At 40.0% G+C, this 16,790-nt stretch overlaps 1 protein-coding gene across 1 annotated transcript in view; it reads right to left on the reverse strand.

Moving 5' to 3' along the window:
- Nucleotides 1–16,790, reverse strand: part of LOC136858217 (very long chain fatty acid elongase AAEL008004) — a 62,232-nt gene that overhangs the window by 14,591 nt on the left and 30,851 nt on the right. Inside the window, exons 3-6 of the mRNA XM_067137600.2 lie at nt 16,003–16,193; nt 6,755–6,835; nt 1,540–1,596; nt 86–191 (exon numbers count right to left, since the gene is read on the reverse strand). Of these exons, the coding sequence (XP_066993701.2) occupies nt 86–191; nt 1,540–1,596; nt 6,755–6,835; nt 16,003–16,193 (435 nt within the window). The remainder of the gene's footprint in view (nt 1–85; nt 192–1,539; nt 1,597–6,754; nt 6,836–16,002; nt 16,194–16,790) is intronic.

Consider the following 16,790-nt stretch of genomic DNA (forward strand, 5'->3'; position numbering starts at 1 on the left):
ATAATATTGAAATATCATCATACAACATTTAAAAAACAAATAACCACTTCTTATAACTGTGTATTCGTACTGAAATTATACTTACCCGGCATGTACTTGACAGCAAACCACGATGCAAAGACCATTCCACCATGATGGTATACATGTAGGAATGAAACGTGGCCATCTTTCTTCTTTAAAATGAAGAACACCTAGAAAGAGGAACGTTTAAAGTATATCGGCACTGAACATGAGTGGAAATATATATATTTACAACTTGCTTTACGTCGCATCGACACAGATAGGTCTTATGGCGACAATGGAAAAGGAAAGGACTAGGAGTGGGAAGGAAGCGGCCGTTACCTTAATTAAGGTACAGCCCCAGCATTTGCCTGGTGTATAAATGGGAAACCACGGAAAATTATTTTCAGGGCTGCACCATTGGGGTTGGAACCCACTATCTCCCAGCTGCAAGCTCACAGTGGAAATGTCCATCACCTAATCATTGTATCATGCAAGGGGCTTGAGATGTCTTGAAAAAGAGTCCCATGTTTTTAGTGGATGGGAAGCAAGTTTGATAACTTACGTAGCTGAATTGATTTTACTGGTGTGATTATTTAATTTGGGGTTGTGGTCGGAGAAACCCCAGATTAAGTATGCTGGAATCAAGATCATAGGCTGGGTCGTAAAGAAAACACCCACTTCGCTCATGATATGTTAGCATACTTCCATACCTTTATTTTCTTAATATGATGAACCTGATAACGGAGCGTTTCGGACTGTCCATAATCATTGCCAAGACGACTCTGGTCATGTTTTAGGCCCTTCAGGGCCGCAACGCCATGGGGATTAGTTCTAAAGACGGTGTACTTCTCCATGAAACGATAATCACCACGGTCACCAACGGGTATAGGGCAGATAATCATAGAAAATGCTGCATAGTACCGAGATTACGGTCAATAGTGGGCAATCATGGCCTGTACTGAGATGATTTAGCGTTCTTTTAGCATAGGAAAGAATGCGTTTGGCGCTATTTAGTGTAAGAAACCTTGTCTATCATAGCCGATGGAAGCGTTAATAATAATTTCGTGTGGCTATTTCTAGCCGAGTGCAGCCCTTGTAAGGCAGACCCTCCGATGAGGGTGGGCGGCATCTGCCATGTGTAGGTAACTGCGTGTTATTGTGGTGGAGGATAGTGTTATGTGTGGTGTGTGAGTTGCAGGGATGTTGGGGACAGCACAAACACCCAGCCCCCGGGCCATAGGAATTAACCAATGAAGGTTAAAATCCCCGACCCGGCCGGGAATCGAACCCAGGACCCTCTGAACCGAAGGTCAGTACGATGACCATTCAGCCAACGAGTAGGACATGTAAGCGTTTTAATGACTTCTCTCCTCAAAATTCTTCAAAGCAAGTTTTCAACAGAGACGGTATTGAATCAGGACCAGCTGGGTGGAGAGTAGGCCTACAATGTTAATCCCTTGATCACTGTAGTGTACTCATAAATTGCATTCTTATATTTTAGGAATAATCTTTGTATATGTTTCATGACGCACTTACCGTGTCCAGTAGATCGACGATTTTGATGATGAAGTATGCGTAGACCCCATTCACAACCTACAAACAAAAACATAAGGCTCTTATTTATATTTTTAAAACAATTCTTCAATGAGGAAATAGGTCAGCTAAATTTCGTATTAGGAGTAAAATTTTACCTACACTAACCAACACAACTTTACTAAGCGTTAGGCCTTGGAATAACATGCAGTCCAATATAGGCCTATACCAAGAATACTGAAATGCATGAAACTGTTCATCTACATATCAAAGATGACTTTACTGTGAAGAAGTTCACTTTTCGAATACATGAATAAAAGTTTAGCTTCATCTATATAAATAAAATTATAACTTTCCATGTGCACTTCAACTGAGAAACTACCCACTGTATTATTTATGTTTGACATCCTATCTATGGGTAGAGCTAAATACAAGTGCAATTTACGAAAATCTTAATGGGCGGCTCTGAGTCCACACATGAACATTTAAGATGGTTGTTAGGTATGGACGTCTGAAGTCAAGAGCTCCGCCCATTCAGACTGCAAGGGAACTCATCAATAGGAACTTTAACGGTTCTGATGAATGGCAATTGGAGTGGACCAACTCAGCTCCAGATGAATGGCAGACCCTCTTTAGTCGCCAACACCCACCACCTGGTTTTAATCTCCCCAGAAGAACTTGGGTTCTTCTCAACAGAGTCCGTACCAATCATGGACGATGTGGGTCATTGTTGCATATGTGGGGTATGCGCTCCTCCCCTCAGTGCGACTGTGGTGAGAAGAAACAGACCATCCGTCATATTGTCACCGAATGTCCTAGGAGGTCATACTCCGGTCAGCTGAAGGAGTTTGTGTGTGCTTCTGATGGGGTTGTACAATGGTTGGACAGCTTGGATTTAAGTTTATGAACTGTTTTTGAGATTGGTTGATTGTTTAAGGTGTTATATTGTTTGTTATATTTTTGAATATTTGTATGTAGAGTTATGTACTAGCCATAAGCTAAATAAAATAAATAACACTAACATGTCTCACGGGCAGAGGTTCAGTAAGACTCTCTTAGCGAATTCGCGATCATATCCCGTATCGAGTGATGGCAGGTATTTCACATTACCTTCCCGTGAGGACAGACACCCAGGACTTGGGCAAGGGCTTCGTGTTCTCTGTTGTTAATATCGACTGATGGTGCCGCTCTGGGATCTTCTCGGCACGGTGCGAACGCTGTAAACATTCGCCGTCATCTTTGGTGGCCTCTCTCCATTCCGCACAGAATAAGCATCGGTGATTTCTTATACAATTCTTCCCTGGTGTGTGTTCCTGGAAGAGCCCAACGCCCTTTTCTTTGTTCGGCAGCTTCATCGACAATTGAACTCTCTCTCTCTCTCTCTTATTAACTGCCGGACCTTTCCTACATTGGGGAGATGGTTGGTTACTTTTGGACATAACATGATCATTTATATCTATGCCTAGACCTTGCAAACAAGTACAACGTTCGTGATCGAAATTCTTAGTTGCATGAATGTACCCATTACTTTCCTGCGTTAATTTATTGCAAAAGTAGATATGCTGCAGTTTGTTATCGCAAGTTTCGCGACAGAAACTAAGACCTTTATACTTCCTTTCGGTATGAACCAAGTGGTACGGAACGTCTGCTGGTAGGCAGTTGTAATATTTCTTTAGACCCAATCTTCAATATTTATCCACGTCTATCAGAAAGGTTTAAGGAATCTTGTTTAGGGAAGAGGGTAAATAAGAGAAGGCGATTCTGAACTATTTAAGACTGAATATTTCTGATCGGATTGCACAATGGTGAGATAGCAAGGACCTCACTCTTGTTTGTGACTTATCAATAGTACAATTAGCGGATCGAGTTGAGTTTCGTTAATGAAGTTCACCCCTAGGTAGCGAATCGCTCTTCCATTGCACTGTGATTTAACTTTACAGTCATCATTTACAGTTAATTTCTCCTCCGTCACTTGATCTTTCTTGATGGAAAGACAAGTCAATTTTGAAGCGCTGATGTCCAGGCAGATTTCTTTTAATACATCTCTGGTGGTCCTACCAAGTTCAGAGGCAAATTCAGCAAAATATTACTGTATCATCCACTAAACACTTTATATTGAGGTTAGGTTGTTGGTTTGCAAGCTGATAACCATAACTCCTTGCTAAATAATCTTCAGATAGTTCTTTCACAATATGATTCGCAGCGAGGTTAAATAATCCTGGGGACTAAGTATAGTGCACTAGTGTTAATTTTGATCATATCTTCCCTTGTTTTGTGGTCTTTATCCGTGTTACTTTACCGTCTTGGTGAGATATTAGTAGCCTCACCAGCTTTTCGAGCACTCCGACACACTCCAACCTGCTTTGTAGGTACGAAAGTCCAATGTTATCAAAAGCTTTGTGAATGCCCAGAAACACAACACATGCATCATGTTTATGCTTGCGTATCGCGCCGTAAAACTGTTTCCGAAATCGAGATATTTATCTAAGTTCTGGGTGTGTTGGTGAAACCCCTCTCTCAATCATGAAACACAACGTAGTCCCGAAACTGTTTTTCAAGAACGTTCTCAATGACTCTTCTAACAACTGAGCATATAACAATTGGACGCTAAATACCGGGAATATTTACATCCCCAGCTTTATGAACTAGAATTGTACGGGCTTTCTTGAAGGTCGAAGGAACTATCCCTGTTGTCAACATTATAGTTACGATGACCGCAATTATACCAGAAACCATGCTGTTTTTAATAGCTTGGACCACGTGGCAGTGTCTATCGAGATTTTCTGTGTCGCCTGAACAATATCTTCTTTAGAAATAACCGGAATAAATAAGGCACTCGTCTCAAGGAGTTAACTCCCTGTGTTTTTTTTTTAGTGTACTCCTGTTTTTTGTATTTGTCCTGTCTAGAAAATAATTTCTATTTTCTAAAGTAAATAAATGTATAATACTTCCTCCTTCAGCGTATATAGTGGTTTCTCATTTGTAAAAACTTTGTGGTTGGTTTCCCGCCGATGATTGTAATAGTAAAACTGAGTTAAGTTTTATATGAACTTTTCTGCTCTTCCCTCTACCCATTTTTTTTTTACCTTCCAGGGTTCAAATAGTTCTTATAGGAACGTTGAACCGAGTTCAGTTGGCCTTTTCTCCTCATTTCGTAATATTTCTGGGCGAGATGTGAGGCACAGAAGCTACGAACTGCAAAACGTCGTGAACACCATTATCGAGGTTCTCGTTGATTAGGATTTCAGAAAGCTTTGATTTCCATTTAGTCAGCTCGCTGTTGAAGTCATCCATGTTCGGAAATGGAGTAGCGGTTTTGTTCGTTGTGTTATCATCAAGCTGAGAATTATATGGGGAATTTCGTAAAATACTAATCTTATTCTGCTTCTTGACCTAGATATACTACATACTGTAGGATGAGTTCCGCTAATGTGTATGCTTACATCGCTATTGGATTGATAACATTTTCCGCAGTGCGTACACCGCAATTATCCTGTGAAAGTTGTTAGTCAGAGAGGTTATTAACCATATTTTAAACTCAATTTGATGAATGTGTATAAAAAAGCAGTAAAAATCGATTCATTATTGAAATTTACTCATAGAACCGATAATTAGGGCGACTAAAAATATATATTCATAAGGAATGATTAAAACACCATCTCAATGAGGTTAATATATTGAAAAGTTACAAAATTTACAGAAAATGCACACTGTAGAATTAAATACTGTAAAATATTTAATGGTAAAGAAATACACAATTATGGCCGGCAGAACTGTAAAAAGGAATACAAGGAAACTAGGAGGTCGGAATATCGTGATTATCGATCTCAGTGAATACTGAGGAAGACGATGTCATCGGCAAATAGTAGGTGGTTGAAGAAGTTACCACCAAAGTAAACGCCCTTTTGATCCCATGACAGTTTCTTGAATACGCTTTAAATTAACTCGATAAGAGTATATTTCCTTCATAAAGATATCCCTTTTCAGATAAAAAAGATATCTTGCACCCGGAACTATTTAAAAACTGGAGGGATGTTAAAAATATTGTATCGCCCTATTTTGATTACTATAAGGCGTGATAAAAAAGTTTCCGTTTGAGGGCGTTGCTGTAGCCGACATGCAACGTAGCGGGACTCCGATGCGTGTATATAAGCACGGACATGTAGACAAAGGGATTAATGGGCAGTAGTGTCGTGCCGGGGTGCGTGCGTTAAATGCGTTCACGTGAACTATAGCAACGTTATTACTAAATGCATCCAAACAGGACCAACGTGCTGTTATTCTGTCCTTGGCTGACAAAGGACAAACACCGGTGGACATCCATCGGAGAATGAAGACAGTGTATGGGGCAACATGTCTGTTGGAAACCAACGTTTTGGAATGGTGCACGAAGTTCTATGCGGGTTGCGTTTCGACACAAGACGCCGTCCCGCAGAAGGTACTCTAACTCAAGCGGAAGCCACTCGAGCACCCGCCCTATAGTCCTGATCTCTCCCCACGCGATTATTACTCCTTCGGTCCCCTCGAAAGGTCCCTGAAGGTCGATGTTTCCTGTCAAACGAGGATGCGAAGCAGGCTGTTGCGCACTTCTTAACGCAGTGAGACACGGTGTTTTACCACACGAGGATCTTCAACCTGGTGTGTCGGTGGAATGAATGCTTAAATGCTCACGGCGATATTTCCTGATTGGTATCCCGATTCTGGACTGTACGGCGGTCGAACTGAAACTCTTTAATCCCCCCTCATTGAATAATTAATGAGTAACTTAAAAGAGCAAGTAGGGGAGCTGTGACAGTTCAAAGACGTGGAGTCAGCATTTCTTCAGCTGACGTCATCAAGGTCATCCAAGGTCATTGACCCCGAGGCCATTGACCTGCAAGATCACTGACCTCGGTCACGTGACTATGACGTCAAAAAGCACGTGGATTTGTTTACAAACAAGAGCACATGGTAATGACGTCACGGAGTCAATGACCTTGGCTGGGATCAATGACTTTGCTGACGTCAGCAGATGACGTCATAGTCACGTGACCGGGGTAAATGACCTTGCGGGTCAATGACCTTGGATGACCTTGATGACGTCAGCAGAAGAAATGCTGACCCCCGTCTTTGAACTGTCACAGCACCCATACTACAGCATACTACACGTTTTTAATTCTGATATAATTTATTATTTTGATTTTGTTTTAGAATATATATCTGATGTTCTTAACATTACCGCCATTGCATGTGGACTTCTGGAGTAGTCTAAGGGCTCGCACCACCAGTTGTAAGTACCGCCCCAGGCAAGGGATATACACTGAAACAAAATGAATGAGAATTAATACAGAGCATAGCTTAGGGTGTTCAAATAAAGACAATTTATTTTTTGGCAGTGATTGAACGTCGCACTAACACATCGATGATTTTCCGTGACACAGAGTGGGAAAGGATTACGACTGGGAAGTTAGGGACCGTGGCCTCAATTAAGGCATAACCCCATCATTTGTCTGGTGTGAAATGGAAAATCATCTTTAGGACCGCTGACGGTGAGATTCGAACTTACCATTTCCGGAATGCAAATTCACAGCTACATGACCTGAATCGCGCGGGTAACTTGCTTGATAAACAGAAGCGATTTTTGTCGTAATTAAAAATAAATGTGATAGAAAGAAAGGTCTTAAAAGTAGGACTATTAGGCAGCTCCATATGACTGATAAAGCAGGCATGAGGCAGTTTCTAAAAAACTAGCTTTGATAGGTGAAAAACGGCAAATAAAAATGTAAACAGACTCTGGGATGGATTTAAAGCAATTGCTGAGGAATGAAAAATAGGTCTGTACCTTTAAGGGTGGTAAGGAATGGTAAAGACCCACCTTATTATAATATAGAAATAAAGAGACTAAGAAGGAGGTGCAGACTGGAAAGAAATAGAGTTAGAAATGTTTGTGGAAGTAAGGAGAAATTAAAGGAACTTACTAGAAAACTACATCTAGCAAAGAAGGCAGCTAAGGATAACATGATGGCAAGCATAATTGGCAGTCATACAAATTTTAGTGAAAAATGGAAGGGTATGCATAGGTATTTTAAGGCATAAACAGGTTCCAAGAAGGCCATCCCAGGAATAATTAATGAACAAGGGGAGTGTGTATGTGAGGATCCTCAAAAGGCATCAGTATTCAGTCAGCAGTATGTAAAGATTGTTGGTTACAAGGATAATGTCCAGATAGAAGAGGAGACTAATACTAAAGAATTATTAAAATATATATATGATAACAATGACATTTACAATAAGATACAAAAGTTGAAGACTAGAAAAGCAGCTGGAAAAGATAAGATTTCTGGGGATATACTAAAGACAATGGGTTGGGATATAGTATCATATCTGAAGTACTTGCTTGATTATTGTTTGGTCGAAGGATGAATGTAGAGTTGCTATAGTAACCCCTGTGTATAAAGGAACGGGTGATAGACATGAAGCAGAAAATTACAGGCCAGTAAGTTTGAAATGCATTGTATGTAATCTTTGGGAAGACATTCTCTCTGATTATATTATACATGTTTGCGAAATTAATAACTGGTTCGATAGAAGGCAGTTCGGTTTTAGGAAAGGTTATTCCACAGAAGCTCAACTTGTAGGATTCCAGCAAGATATAGCAGATATCTTGGATTCAGGAGGTCAAATGGACTGTATCGCGATTGACCTGTATAAAGCATTTGATAGGGTGGATCATGGGAGACTACTGGCAAAAATGAGTGTAATTCGACCAGACAAAGGAGTGACTGAATGGGTTGCTATATTTCTAGAAAACAGATCTCAGAGAATTAGTGTAGGCGAAGCTTTATCTGACCCTGTAATAGTTAACAGGGGAATTCTTGAAGGCAGTATTATCGAACCTTTATATTTTCTGATATATGTAAATGATATGAGTAAAGGAGTGGAATGTGAGGTAAGGATTTTCGCGGATGATGTTATTCTGTATAGAGTATGAAATAAGTTTCTAGATTATGAGCAATTGCAACGTGACCTCGAAAATGTTGTGAGGTGGACAGCAGACAATGGTATGTTGATAAACGGGGTTAAAAGTCATGTTGTGAATTATACAAATAGGAGAAGCCCTCTCAGTTTTAATTACTTTGTTGTTGGGGTGAAAGTTCCAGTTGGGGATGATTGTAAGTATCTAGGTGTTAATATAAGGAAAGATCTTCATTGGGGTAATCACATAAATGGGATTGTAAATAAAGGATACAGACCTCTGTACATGATTAAGAGGGTGTTTAGGGGTTGTCGTAAGGATGTAAAGGAGAGGGCATATAAGTCTCCGGTTAGACCCCAACTAGAGTATGGTTCCAGTGTATGGGACCCTCACCATGATTACCTGATTCAAGAACTGGAAAAGTCCAAAGATAAGCAGCTCGATTTGTTCTGGGTGATTTCCGACAAAAGAGTAGCGTTACAAAAATGTTGCAAAGTTTGGGATGGGAAGAATTGAGAGAAAGAAGATGAGCTGCTCGACTAAGTGGTATGTTCCGAGCAGTCAGCGGAGAGATGGCGTGGAATGACATTAGTAGACGAATAAGTTTGAGTGGCGTTTCTAAAAGTAGGAAAGATCACAATATGAAGATAAAGTTGGAATTCAAGAGGACAAAGTGGGGCAAATATTCATTTATAGGAAGGGGAGGTAGTGATTGGAATAACTTACCAAAGGGAGATGTTCAATAAATTTCCAATTTCTTTGAAATCATTTAGGAAAAGGTTAGGAAGTCAACAGATAGGGAATCTACCACCTGGGCGACTGCCCTAAATGCAGATCAGTATTGACTGATTAATTGAAGTACTTGAAGGTGTTCAAATACATCAGCTTCATATGCGTAAATTTACTGCCACTTAAACAAACACTTACGAGATATAATTCCCGCACCTCGGTGTCTTCGAAAACCGTAGAAATAGTGGGGTGTAAAACCAATATTATTATTATTATTATTATTATTATTATTATTATTATTATTATTATTATTATTATTATTATTATTATTGTTATTGTTTGAGTCATCAGTCCGTAGACTGGTTTGATGCAGCCCTCCATGCCACCCTAACATTGCTAACCTTTTCATTTCTACGAAACTATTGCATTCTACATCTGCTCTAATCTGCTTATCATATTTATATCTTGGTCTAACCCTACCGTTTTTACCACCTACACTTCCTTCAAAAACCAACTGAACAAGTCCTGGGTGTCTTCAGATGTGTCCTATCATTATATCTCTTCTTCTCGTCAAATTTAGCCAAATCGATATCCTCTCACCAATTCAATTCAGTATCTCTTCATTCGTGATTCGATCTATCCATCTCACCTACTGCATTCTTCTGTAATACCACATTTCAAAAGCTTCTATTCTCTTTCTTTCTGAGCTTGTTATCGTCCATGTTTCACTTCCATACAATGCCACGCTCCACACGAAAGTCTTCAAAAACATCTTTCTAATTCCGATATCAATGTTTGAAGTGAGAAAATTTCTTTTCTTAAGAAAGCTCTTTCTTCTTGTGCTAGTCTGCACTTTATGTCCTCCTTATTTCTGCCACCATTAGGTATTTTACTACCCAAGTAACAATATTCATCTATTTCGTTTAAGACTTCATTTCCTAATCTAATATTTCCTGCATCACCTGCCTTCGTTCGACTGCACTCCATTACTTTTGTTTTGGACTTATTTATTTTCATCTTGTACTCCTTACCCAAGACTTCATCCATACCATTCAGCAACTTCTCGAGATCTTCTGCAGTCTCAGATAAAATAACAATATCATCGGCAAATCTCAAGGTTTTGATTTCCTCTCCTTGGACTGTGATTCCCTTTCCAAATTTTCTTTGATTTCTTTTACTGCCTGTTCTATGTAAACATTGAAAAGGAGAGGGGACAAACTGCAGCCTTGCCTCACTCCATTCTGGATTGCTGCTTCTTTTTCAAAGCCCTCGATTCTTAACACTGCAGACTGATTTTTATACAGATTGTAGATAAATCTTCGTTCTCGGTATCTGATCCCTATCTTCTTCAGAATCATAAATAGCTTGGTCCAATCAACATTATCGAATGCCTATTCTAGATCTACGAATGCCCTGTACGTGGGATTGTCCTTCTTGATTCGATCCTCTAAGATCAGACGTAAAGTCAGGATTGCTTCACGTGTTCCTGCATTTTTTCTGAAGTCAAATTGATCTTCTCCCAACTCAGCTTCAACTTATTTTTTCATTTTTCTGTAAATAATACGTGTTAAAATTTTGCAGGCATGAGATACTAAACTAATGGTGCGGTAGTTTTCACATCTGTCAGCACCGGCTTTTTTGGAAATAGGTATAACAACATTCTGCCGAAAACCCGATGGGACTTCCCCTGTCTCATACATCTTGCACACTAAATCAAATAACCTTGCCATGCTGGTTTCTCCTAAGGCAGTCAGTAATTCAGAGGGAATGTCATTAATTACAGGTGCCTTGTTCTTATTTAGGTCACTCACAGCTCTGTCAAACTCTGACCTCAAAATTGGGTCTCCCATTTCATCAACATCAACAGCCTCTTCATGTTCTAGAACCAAATTATTTACATCTTTACCTTGATGCAACTGTTGGATATGCTCCTGCCATCTTTCTGCTTTGTCTTCTTTCCCTAGAAGTGGCTTTCCATCTGAGCTCTTAATATTCATACACCTAGATTTCCTTTCTCTAAAGGTTTCCTTGATTTTCCTTTATGCAGCGTCTACCTTTCCCAGGACCATACAGCCTTCGACATACTTGCACTTCTCCTTCAGCCATTCTTCCTTAGTTACCTTGCATTTCCTATCCACTCGATTCTTTAATCGCCTGTATTATTTTCTACCCTCTTCATTTCTAGCATTCTTGTATTTTTCTCGTTCATCAATCAGGTCTAGTATCTCCTGAGTTATCCACTGATTCTTAGTTCATCTTTTCTTCCTTCCTAACATTTCTTCAGCAGCCCTACTGACTTAATTTTTCATGATTCTCCACCCTCTATATTGTTTCTTTCAGCCTTTTCATTTAGTCCTTGTGCAACATGTTCCTTGAAACAATCCATCACACTCTTTTCTTTCAACTTGCGTTCTTCCCTTTCTTCAATTTCTTCAACTTCATATAGCATTTCATGACCAACAAGTTGTGGTCAGAGTCCACGTCAGCTCCTGGGAAAGTTTTGCAATCCAACACCTGGTTTCTGAATCTCTGCCTAATCATAATGAAGTCTATTTGATACCTTCCGGTGTCTCCAGGTCTCGTCCACGTATACAGCCGTCGTTTGTGGTGTTTGAACCAAGTATTGGCAAGTACTAAATTATGATCAGTGCAGAATTCAACCAGCCGACTTCCTCTTACGTCCTTTGTCCCAATCCGAATTCTCTTACTGTTCTACCTTCTCTTCCTTGGCCTACCACTGCATTCCAGTCTCCCATCACAATTAGATTCTCGTTACCTTTTACATATTGTATTAAATCTTCCATCTCGTCATATATTCTTTCGATTTCTTCATCATCCGCTACTAGTACGCATATTGACCTTCACTATTGTGGTGGGCATTGGTTTGGTGTCTATCTTGACGACAATAATTCTTTCACTATGCTGGTCGTAGTAGCTTACCCGCTGCCCTATTTTCTTATTCATTATTAAACCAACTCCTGCATTTCCCCTGTTTGATTTTGTGTTGATAATTCGGTAGTCGCCTGACCAAAAATCTTGTTCTTCCTGCCAACGTACTTCACTTACACCAACTACATCTAAATTTATCTTATCCATCTCCCTTTTCAGATTCTCTATTCTACCACAACGATTCAAACTTCTAACATTCCACGCTCCGACTCGCAGAATGCCAGTATCCATCTTCCTGATGATCGCCCCCTATCGTGTATTCCCCACCCGGAGATCCGAATGAGGGACTAGTTTACCTCCGGAATATTTTACCCGGAAGAAAGCCATCATCAGTGCATCATTCATACAGAGAGAGCTAGATGTCCTCGGGAGGGATTTACGGCTGTAGTTTCCCGTTGCTTTCAGCCGTGTAGCAGTATCAACACAGCTAAGCCATGTTGAGTATTATAACAAGGCCGTATCAGTCAATCATCTAGACTGCCGCCCTTGCAACTACCGAAAGGCTGCTACCCCCCTTTCGATGAACCATTCGTTAGTCTGGTCTCTCAACAGATACCCATTCGATATTGTTGCACCTGCGGCTCGGCTATCTGCATCATTGGGACACGCAAGCCTCTCCACCGCGGCAAGGTCACATGGTTCGCAGAGGAGGTTATTATTATTATTATTATTATTATTATTATTATTATTATTATTATTATTATTATTATTATTATTATTATTATTTAGAAAACCAAGACGCTCATATATGAGGCTACGCTGTTTAAATCTGCGGTGGATTGGTAGCAATTGCTGTAACTTTTAGCCTAATATAAATACAGACTAAGGAATATAACATGATGACTTGTGTTCGCTGTGCCGAACTGTATGGACGTGAAATGGGGTTATTAAATAATTCATTCATTCATTCATTCATTCATTCTCATTATAGACTGTTATGCCTTACAGCGTTCAGTCTGCAAGCCTCTTTGAATTTACTAAACGTCGCCAAAGCCCTCGATTTGTAACTAGTGTTGTGGCCTCATTTAATTCTATACCTCTTATCTTTAAATCGTTAAAAACCGAATCTAACCATCGTCGTCTTGGTCTACCTCTACTTCTCTTACCGTCCATAGCAGAGACCATTATTCTCCTAGGTAACCTATCCTCCTCCATTCGTCTCACATGACCCCACCACCGAAGCCTGTTTATGCGTACAGCTTCATCCATCGAGTTCATTCCTAAATTAGCCTTTATCTCCTCATTACGAGTACCCTCCTGCCGTTGTTCCCACCTGTTTGTAAGGCCAATCATTCTTGTTACTTCTAACTTATGAATAAGTTATCCTGAGTCCACCCTGCTTTCGCTCCCGTAAAGCAAAGGTGGTCTGAAAACAGACCGATGTAAAGATAGTTTCGTCTGGGATCTGACTTCCTTCTTACAGAATACTGTTGATCGCAACTGCGAGCTCACTGCATTAGCTTTACTACACCTTGATTCAATCTCACTTACTATATTACCATCCTGGGAGAACACACAACCTAAATACTTGAAATTACATTTTGGGAAAAATTAGAATAGATGTCTTTAGTACATGGGTTGAAAGGTTACTAGTGGCAACACTACTGTGGTCGCGAAACGGAAAGGAATAAATTCTGGTCACTTCTACCACCTGTTACTTTATGTGGAATCTACCTCACTGCAAATGGAATCGCCCACCCGTTGAAACGTAATAATGTTGTGGCGGGAAAAGGTCGGTCTTGTATGAGATGCCGCTCTAAACTGTTGTGTGTTGTGTACTCACCATTTTTACGAAACAGGAACAGCGATGTTGGCTGAAAATTCAATGTTTCGGTGGCCGCACAGTAAGATGATGGTCTTCGTGAAACATATGGTGAAACGGCGTTACGATACAGAATAATGGCATTGTGGGTTGGAGATTTCAGTGAGGGTCATGAAAGAGCGGCAGACATAGCTTGTCCGCGTCACTCTAGTGTCATGAAGGGCTATTAGAAACAGATCGAAGTTAGACGATTCGTGAGTTAAATCACGAGACGGGGTTGTCGTACACGACTGTGCTGCGTTTTATAAAAAAGCGCAAGATAATATGGAAAATTTCGAATCGGTGGGTTCAGGGAATCACAGCTATGGTTTGAGACGTGGGCCAGACCGTGTGAACCTGAATTTAAGCGCCAATCCAAAGAATGGCGTCATTACGGATCACCACGCAAGTCAAAAATTTTCATAACCCTACGAACATCAAGGTTATGGCGATTATTGTCTAGGACTGTGATGGTGTCATCGTAAGGACCACAAGGACATATTGTTAACGCATAGTATTTCTGTAATGTTGTGGAGCATCACCTGAGACCAGCATTGCGAAGAAAGCGGCAACACCTACTGCAGAACCCTTGCATCGTGTTGCGGGATAATTTGCAGGCACATGTGCCACACCCTTTAGTCCATTTGTACGGTCGCTGGGGTTGAAATTTTTTCCGTCCATCATATTCACAGTACTTAATGTGATCATGACTTGAACCTAAGATGAAGGAACCACTTCGTGACATTCGCTTCCGGACTATTCACATGATTCTGTACCCAGTAGATCACTTCATCAGAGACATCAAGAGAACAGGCGCTGCTACGACCTTCACATCGCTAGCAACGAGTTGTAGACAATGTTGGTGATTACACTGAAGTACTGGAAATGTTACACACGGTAGGTATCACTATTGTCTTATTGCTAAATCAGTCGTTTCTAATATTAAAGTGCAAACCCTTATATGCGTTGTTACTAAGTACAGTAGGTTGATTGGATCAAAAACCCAAGAGGTACTGAAACAAGTAGGTGAGAGAACGATTTCACGAATGTTGACCAGAAGGAGGGATCGCTTTATATGACACACGCAATGTGTTCAGGAGATATTTACGAAAGAGCTTATAGGGTAAGAGTAGTAGAGGAATCTAAGACATGAAAATGACAAACAAGTTAAGTGATTGAAAGATTTAATCATTTTGTAGAGTAGATCAGGTTTAAGGGGAGTGAGAAAGCAATTTTTTTTAATTACTTTTGCCAAATGTTTTCTCGTAAAATTATATGGACTCTCCTGATTTAAATGGTGTATAATTTATTATCATATGCTTCGCATAAACATTTTAAACATTTATTTCAGGATACTAATCCACATGTGAGAAATTTTACAACTTCGGGCAAGCTTCTCTTTGAAGTTACCTATTTCTGTAACTGTTTCATCTAGAAGGCTGAGTGAGGTTTTCATTTATCTGTTACAGAGTTATGTGTGAGGAAGTCTCCGGCACTGTCAAAACAAACACTCAGATAAAGCTGATCATGGGCCAGGCTGTTCTTAGGTACCGACAAAGGTAAAGTGTGAGTGAACATTGTGTCTTACTTTGAACTCAGTTTCTGTCTGACCCATCATCATTTTTTTCAGAGAGTTATTTTTTGCCTTAATGCAGCTACTGAACTAGAAAAAAATGTCTTTCCCTTGATTAGTTTTTAATTTACAGCAAATATGACTTTTTAATACATTATGGAATATTAAAAAGTAATAAATATGCAGGTGTTCACTAAATAAACTCAATCCACTTAATTCTAGTTCAGTACCTAGGGGAAGGTTGTAATTTTCAGTGGTAAAAATTTCAAAACTTAGTTCCTGCGATATTGAGATGTCGTTCCTCTCAAATTAACATTGTCAAGATACGGCTTTCCCACCTCCGTTAATACAGAGTGCCATGGATCGTTACAACAAGCCAGTCTATGAACTGTTGAAATAAACAAGAATATTGTGTCAGATTAACATTAATTTCCTATGGATAATATGAGTGAAACTTACCCTTTCAAATATATATAGATTGGCGACAATCTGAGTTAAATCGAAGACCCTGATTATCCATTCCAATTGAAATGGCTTTCTGTCTGCCATCAATCTTGGTCCAAGGTTTCTTGAGAAGTATACGTACGATGTGATAATAATGGTGATAGGAAGCGGAGAGCCTATAAACCAGTAGTCCTTTGTCCTTTCATCTGTAAGACAAGAAACAAGAAAGATTAAACTCAGATCAAGGTAAACATTCTAAAGAAATGTGTACGAACTCATCAAAACCACCTCAGTTGAATTTTGGCACTTCGTATTTAGAAATATATACCATGAGTTCTATAAGTTCAGCAGGGGACTTACAAATTAGGAATGTGCAGTGGCGATGACAAGGCTCAATTTCAGTTTGACAATACCTCCTCTTATACCAGACTCCTCACTTTCACCTTTCTCAATCGACCTCCCTTGGCCATGTCGTGTTCTCTTTGAAGCCCGACGGCATTATATTTGCATGTTCTATGACATCTTTTGTTTTTATGCCCTTGTGCTGGCTTATGCCGATAAATTCGCAGGGTCAGATGTCTTTCATTATATGCCCTTCTTCTTCGTCGTTTTTTTCTTTTCCTTCCGACCGGCTCCATGGCTAAATGGTTAGAATGCTGGCCTTTGGCCACAGGGGTGCCGGGTTCGATTCCCGGCAGGGTCGGAAATTTTAAGCATCATTGGTTAATTTCGCTTTATGTGTCGTCTTCATCATCATTTCATCCTCATCACGATGCGCAGGTCGCCTACGGGAGTCAAATAAA

This window comes from Anabrus simplex, chromosome 1, assembly GCF_040414725.1.
Source record: "Anabrus simplex isolate iqAnaSimp1 chromosome 1, ASM4041472v1, whole genome shotgun sequence".
Classification (NCBI taxonomy): Eukaryota; Metazoa; Arthropoda; class Insecta; order Orthoptera; family Tettigoniidae; genus Anabrus; species Anabrus simplex.